Source organism: Hippoglossus hippoglossus, chromosome 1 (genome assembly GCF_009819705.1).
Source record: "Hippoglossus hippoglossus isolate fHipHip1 chromosome 1, fHipHip1.pri, whole genome shotgun sequence".
NCBI lineage: Eukaryota > Metazoa > Chordata > Actinopteri > Pleuronectiformes > Pleuronectidae > Hippoglossus > Hippoglossus hippoglossus.
Window position 1 is genome coordinate 13,359,041 of NC_047151.1, and position 8,123 is coordinate 13,367,163.

Below are 8,123 nucleotides of genomic sequence, written 5' to 3' on the forward strand. Positions count from 1 at the left end.
GCTTCATGAATAGGCCTTCACGCCCCCGTCTCCCCGTTTCTTTCACTTTCTGTCACTCTTGCATGCTCTCATCTCTCTCCCTCACACACACACACAAAAACACTTCCTTGTCCTTAGTTTTGACGTTCACTTGCCTTCCCACTAATCATTAACGTTCTGCACAAAGGGTGAAGTCCGAAGGAGAAAATACACAGAACAGCCCTGTTGTGGAGGAGAGAGGAGGAGAGTACGAGTACCAGAGAAGAGCTGCAGAGAGGCATCAATTCCCCCGAGGTAAGTTCCACTCAAATATAACAGAGTTTTAAGACTCAACAAACATGCGGCTGGTTAATCAGCCTGTTCAGACCAATGTTTCAACCTGCTCATGATCACTTCTGATGGGACTGTTCTCCCTGCTGCAGTGAAATGCCAACGAGCTGACAATGGAGTTCACAGCACTACACGTACTCTGGCTTTTACCTATATTCACTTTGACAACTCAAGGTATGTGACACCATTTCAAACTAATTCAAACTGAATGGGGGGCGAGATAAGAAGAATAGTGTGGAATATTAGTATCAATGTAACAGTGTCATTGATAATATATCTGACATAAATAAAAATGTGTGCAGAACTAAAAGTTTTTAATTTTACAGATTTAAACAGTTTGATTCGGCCATTTGTCGACCTTTATATTCAAAAGTGCCCATTTTTTCAAATGTATTTTATTTTACTTCTTTGTCGTATTGTTTTGTTATTCAAAGTTTTCTTTTTTTGGTCATATTTATCTTTAAAAACAAGGAGTAATAATGAGAAAGATCAAATATGTAAAGAATAATCTTTAAAACACTCAATACAATTATTTAAAGTGATTTTTTTCCACTTCTTTTAGTGTCTCACATAGTTTTTTTATATTAATTAATAGTATATTAAATGCCTGCTAGATTACAAAGGCCAAAGTCCATGGTGAAGGGAGTTCTCCTCTTTACAGCAGATAAATGAAAGTGAGAGCAAACAGAGACAATGCTAATTTTTACATTCAAATAATATCATAAATAAATTCAAGGTACGCAACTTTTTAAAATTAATATATTAATATATCATATTGTATGCAAGATTTTTATTTCTTTATTGAACTAATATTTGTCTCATTCTCTACAGAGCTGGTGGGACTAAGTGTGAGTCCCCAGATTACTACAGACTGTGGCAAACAGGTTACTCTACAGTGCAGAGTGTCCCCGTCTCCCACTGGACTGTCAATCAAACATATGGAGTGGTCCCACAGCAAGACATCCTTTTGTTCCGTGAACAGCGAAGGAAACATTTCATACAACAGTAACACAGTAAGGGACTTCCACTGCGAGTTTGAAGAAGAACAGTTGTCCCTCATCTTTCACAAAGTGCAGCCACAGCAGGAGAGCGGGAACTCGCAGCGCTACAGGTGCAAACTTCACTCCAACAAGGGAGCTCTGCACAAATACACAACTGTGGAGTTAGAGGGTGAGAGTCCACATTTATTCTTATTTAATCACACAGCAGTCTATCTTTACAACATCTATAAAACAGCTGGAGTGAATGTATAATAAGACTGGTTTCCTCAATTGCTGTGGAATTATTCAGTGTCTTTGATGGTGCCCTGTGGAGTTTACTTTAAACAAAAAATCATGTTTACAACAAGTGTTACTTAAATCACGGAGTGCCTCTAAGTAAAATGCAATAATAAAGCTCAGGAGTGTGGTTCTGATAGTAAAAAAAATCCCATTCTATTTCTGAATAGAGATTTATATTATCAGCCATGATATGTTAACCATCCAAGGTAGACTCACCACAAGCTATGTGATTGTGTGACGATGTTATATGCTCCTGTAGAAGCAACAAGTCTGTATGAGATCAACTGTGTTTTCAGAAAAAACACATTTCATTAGTGATGTCAAGAATTACTGGACTACCCACAATCCTCAGGTGTAGCTGCAATGCCTCTGATTGGTTGAGCTTGGTGTTACCATGGAAATGTTTACCACATCCACAAAAATCATGTTGGCTACAATGGGATCATTCAGCATTGCTACAGGTTTTGATATTTAACACCATATGAAACACTAGACAAACATACAAGACACCAACTACAATTATTGCAACACTATATTAACAACAATTTTAAATTCAACTTGAACTGTGATGGAAGTCATTGGAAAGGATAATTTGCAATGGATTATGGGATGCGTAGTTCCTCTTAAAACATTTATATACATTTGTACCTTTGCCTTTTTTCTGTTATCCAATATTTCTTTGCCAAATGTGCTTAAATATATAAAGTAAAATCTGCCACATTTTGTAGTAGATTAATATTACTGATGCACTGTAGCTGAGAACCATTTGTCACCACTCTCTATAAGTACAGAGGTGTAAGGTGTATATAATATATAATATATATATAGTATGTTAATGTTTTATAGATCAAAGTTTTAAAAAAGTACTCCATCATGACATTAGTTTTGTATTCAGCTAGTTATATCATCAGGAAGACAACTTCTTCAACTACACACACATTCATTATTTATAACTGCACTCTAATGGCTTATTAGAAAAATGACACAAGATGAACATTAAGGAAAATGTATTTGTCATGGCTAATGTATAAAGCATCAATACAATTTATTGTCCATTGATGAAGACATTCGTTACAACTAGCAAATCATTATAAATGTCTAGAGTTACTTATTAAAATGCAGTTTAATGTAACAGCTGATTGAGTAGATATGAACTTTAAATAAGGTTGGCGAGTGTAATGCATTTAAGCCTGCATCATATTTTAAACAAAGCTCATCGTGCACTCAGTGTGTAAAATCTTAATATATAAATGAACCATAATGGTCTAATCATGGAAGTGGAGTGAACAGCAGAATATTTATCTGAAATGTAGTGCAGACTAAGTGTAAAGCAGTAAAAGATCGATGTACAGTTAAGCACAGCAAAGGAATAAATGCACTTTCCACTACTGCTCCCCTGGGATTTGTTAAGGTTTGATAGATCTGTGAGATGTGGTGTAATTAATGGTTTCACATGCCTAAATAAAAATATCAAGTGTCCCTAACCTTCTGTTTATCAAATGCATTTCAAGACTCTTCTCTGGCTCTCCCCTCAGATTGTGCTAGGATGGTGCAGGGAGATTTAACAAGCGACGGCCCCTCTTGCACCTTCGACGGCGTCCACCCAGACGGAGACGTGCACTGGTTTCAAGGCTCCCACAATCTCTCAGCCGGCTCCATAAAGCAGAACACGACTAAAAGTGTAGAGAAAGGGGGCTGGCTGACCATCCACAGTGACCTGGAGAGGAAAGGTTCAGACGGGCCCTACAACTGCTCCTTGATGAGCAGCAAATCTGGGAGATACGTGGCCAGTGCTTTAATACAGAGTACCCAAGTCTGGAGGATGGATACCACAAGATCACATTCACAATCACCCCCCAATGGAGTGGGATCACTGGGACCCATGCGGATACTTCTGTGTATTTCAGTCTTACTCGCTGTAGCTCTGAAATAACGGAAGTAAATCCATATCATGGACGGTGATAAAATATCAGGGTGATGTGGTGATTGACATTTGTTAAAGCAACACTATGTAACATTTACCGAGAAACAGCGCCACCTGCAGCCACATGTGGTGATAAATTCGGTTGGGTTCCATTTCCCAGCAGTTAAGTGCTTTTCATGTTGACTGGAACTGTGACTGTGTCGTCCCACTCACAACATAACGGCCGATATTCCACATGGTTCCTGATCCAGAAGAGCTGCCACTGTAACAAATACATCGAACTCTGTTTGCAATTCTTGATTTTTAAAAGTTAGCACTGTTACCTCACAGCAAGAAGGTTTCAGGTTCGAATCCCAGTTTTCTGTGGGTACTCTGGCCTCCTCTCACAGTCCAAAGACACACAGATCGGAGTTAGTTAGAGACTCTAAATTGTCTGATTGGTTGTTTGTCTCTGTATGTTGGCCCTGTGATAGGCTGGCGACCTGTTCAGGGCAGACCCCGCCTCTCAACCAATGTCATCTGGGATTGGCTGCAGCTCCCTCAATAAGATAAGCGGTATAGATAATGGATTTATGGATATCTTAAAAGTTTCCTCACAAACTATAAACAGAGATAAACGCTGTGTTTTCATTAATTTCAAGTCTTTTAAACTTATCTACAGTCCTGCATTACTTCTGACCTTGCTGGTCCTGATTCGGACTATTTAGATTGCGACCATCAGTCAGTTACTTCTCACAGGAAATCAAGTAACACAAGTTACACAGAGCAAGAATTGACATTCAGGGTGAGGAGCGGGAACAAGGTTTGAACCATTCTCTCTATGTCAGTGAACCATCAGACTAATTCTGAAGCTTCTGTTTTTAGGTTAAAAGTTGCATGGTGTTGCTTTAAAGACAACAAGTAACAATGAGGTACTCTTTCTTTCAATACCCTCGGCGAAGCAGTAAAGTGAGTCATCTCACAGGGCCCAGGGGTGAATTCTTCTTCTTGTTAGCTCTTGGCTGAAGTGACTGTGGAAACAAGTGTAGAGAGGTGATAACAAGGGAGCCGATAATCATTACACTGTATAAAATACCTTTGTTGTTTTACACACACACACACACACACACACACACACACACACACACACATTCAATGATCTGCAAACAGGAGGAGTTATTTTTGGCTACTCTTTCAGTTTAGTCCAGCACTATTAATCATCTTGCCACAGGTTTTACACGAGGTATACTTATTTCTGAAAGGGTGACATGAACACGTCAGACGACAGGCGTGTCCACAGACTTCTGTGTGTGACGATGAAAATTAAATCTGGCAAACAGAACGCAGACGACAAAAGTTGGGCTCTGCTGTAAATTCCCTTAAAAAAACACAACACAATTGTGTGTGAAATATCAAACAGCTGAACTCTGAGGTTTGTGTGTGGATGCTGCCCCCTGGTGAACATAGTTGTGATCAGTGATCTGTGGCTGCTGCTGTACGACTAAAGGGAATGAAGTGAAGAAATGACACTAAAAATACAACAATCAGCAGTTTTCATTTCAGAACTTTTTTCCCCTGTAGAAAGTAGTTCTGATAAAACCGGTTCACAGTGTGATGGAGGTATAGTTAGAGTTTTTTTATGTGATGTGAAATCTGACCAGTGGGCTGGTTACAGCAGAAATTGGTAAGAAGACAGACACATGTCATGTCTCCTGTGTCCTCTGTCTCTCACTGCCTTGCGGTGGTGTAGCTTGAAGCTGTAGAGGACAAACTCAGAGGCTAAAACTGGGCCTGTTTAACGGCTCAGTGCTCCCTCTTCAGACGGGACGTTTGAGAGCCTTTTCAAGTCAGAGCAACTCTCTGCTAATGGGGCCACTAAATGGCTCCTACACAGAGGCAGGTAGAGCTTTTAGCAAGACGTGGCTGCGACCGAGAGCCCGCTGGGTGAATTAACAAGAGGTCACCTTGACTATTGCAGTGCACACAGATGCATCCAGGCATGGGCCTGACACACACACACACACACACACACACACACACACACACACACACACACACACACACACACACACACACGGACACAAACACCTCTATTATGTAATAATTGTTTCTCTTATGAGATTTTAATATAATCAAAGCAATTTTGATAAATGGTCACACAAAACAATGCTTCACACGTTGAGTGATTGACAGCATTATTTTAAATGGCTGTATATATTTTTTTTAAATTACCTCATCAATGTAGCCTCAAAAGAATCTCTTTGCTTTATAGGCAGCTGTTTGTTTATCTCCTACGTTGTTGACATGTTAAGATAGTTTGATCTTTTATTTGATTAAAGCGTAATAGTTTTTGTGGCTTTACTGAATATTACTAATCTTTGTAAGGTTCAACTGTTTTTTATTTGAGATTTTATTTTATCTGAAACTGATGTTTACAAAAAAAAAATCCTATGACATAATAACTGCTGGAAGTTTTAAGACTTTAAAGAGGAATAAATAACATGTGTCAATAAAAAGATTTTTAGGTATATTGTGGTTTTCTCTCTTAAATCATGTTATTATGTGCTGAGGCTTCCACTGTGTATTGGACCACGCTTTATGTCATTTTAGATAACAGCTTCTGACAAATGAATAAATGTAAATAACAGTGTATTTAGTGAGTACTAAAACTTCCACGTTTAAAATTTCAAAATAAAAGACAAAATTGGAGTAATGATTGTGCAGTATTCCCATATTTCTATAATGTCTGAGTCAAAAAAACAAAGAGCTTGATCAACAACATTATCGAAAGATTCATCTTAGAAGGAAAAGTTAAATGTGCAATCACAGACAAAATCTGAATCTGGGATGGGTTCAAGCTTTTTAGATTGGACAGAAACAGAAATTGATTGATTTATCCAAATCCAAAATGATTTATCCATATACCTTTGCTTGAAGATTGATGCAACATGTAATGTAAGAGATTTTAAGTTGCACTAAAAAGTTTAAAAAAAAATTGAACTGTACCTATGTTGAGCTTGATTTCAAAGAAACAATCTCACCAACTGTTGAGTTCAGTCTGGTAGCCATTATTTAGCTTTTGAGATTTTATTTCCACAATTTAAAGATAATTGAAGCTGTTTTTCTGATTACTCTAAGGACTTGATCCATGTCAGATTCCCATTTAAGACACAATGGACAGCAAGTTCTTGAAGTTCTCAAAAGCAATTTGGAATTTTCAGATCTGCAACTCCATGACAACCGCTCAAACCCTGTCTGCTGATAAGATCACAAATGATCAAAAGCTACATGAAGGGATGAGACTGGTCAGCTTCATCAGTGTGCCGCTACAGACCTGTAACATCCACCTCAAACCACAAGAGGGACCAAGTTCCACACTTAACTCTCTCTCAGAAAAAGTGATTCCTGACTTTCTGGCTATAGCTGCAGGGTTCAAACAGGCCAAAGCATTCAGGCCTGAAAAGAAAAACAATAATCACATTGTTATGTATACATTTCTCTTTGTAATATTTAGACTTTAAAGTGTGTTGTTAGTTTCGGAGGAAATTAAGTTGTTAGCTGTCATAACAGACCAGCAGGATTCTCTCCGTTTCCTCAGGAGACTTGTTTCTGTAAGTGGTCCCCTGCTGCTCTGTTACATCACCTCTCCATGTTTGAAGTTTGCTTCTCATACAATCTGGCCAAAGTACACTGTGGGGGGGTCGATCTATTCATTGTGTGTGTGTGTGTGTGTGTGTGTGTGTGTGTGTGTGTGTGTGTGTGTGTGTGTGTGTGTGTATAGGGGCCTCAGGTCAAGTTCCCATGGTAACTGAGAGGTGTCTTACTGTGGCACCCCTGGCCTCATCTGTGTGTGTGTGTGTGTGTGTGTGTGTGTGTGTGTGTGTGTGTGTGTGTGTGTGTGTGTGTGTTTGTGTGTCTGGCCAATTATTCCAGAGGGCTGTTATCTCCTCTTTACATTGTCACTCTGACAGCCTGGTGGTCAATGGTCAGGTGAGCGGCCCCATCTGGTTATATCATACACAAGAGCGAGAGGTTGTGGGGTGAGTGGGTGAGGGTGGGCAGAGGGGTGTACGGATCAATAGAGGCAAGATAAGAAACTGACTGACCGACAAACAGAGATACGGGACGGATGGATGGGTTAGAGGGGGGGGAGAGAGGACAGAGGGATGGAGGGATGAATGGAGGAGATAAAAGCCAGATTCTGTCAACAAACCGCAGAGATTTATGTAAAGCACTGAGAGGCTGTTACCTAATGTTACGGTAAATGGAAGTCGGCTCGGGATTAATTGTCCCATGCTAAAGCTTGTGTGCACAGTGATCAGTGTTGTTGGTGACAGATGTTGCACAAGGTCCGACAAGGTGTTTGTTTTTTTATTCTCTAATCAAGTTACATTATTCAAAGATACATTTTAATTTAATAAAAATATATATGTTAAGTGATAAAATATTTAAAATCATCTTTGAGAATCTCAGGTAAGCACTCACATTCCTGGATGGATCATGTTAGTTCTACCTTGTTGCGTTTTTGCTATCTAAAGGATCGTGATGTATGAATATGTATCTCCATGAATTACAACGTGAAAAGGATGTGACACTGAGGAAGGGGTCACTCGCACGCATCTTATCTCTAG

General features: G+C 39.2%; 1 protein-coding gene across 1 annotated transcript; it reads left to right on the top strand.

The window, feature by feature from the left end:
* The first annotated feature begins 207 nt into the window (after positions 1–207).
* Positions 208–5,850, top strand: LOC117768025. Its single transcript, XM_034596069.1, has 5 exons — positions 208–273; positions 402–483; positions 1,141–1,479; positions 3,125–3,639; positions 3,925–5,850. Exons 2-4 carry the CDS (start codon positions 423–425, stop codon positions 3,520–3,522), a joined length of 798 nt encoding a protein of 265 aa, XP_034451960.1. The 5' UTR covers positions 208–273; positions 402–422; the 3' UTR covers positions 3,523–3,639; positions 3,925–5,850.
* Positions 5,851–8,123: the final 2,273 nt, after the last annotated feature.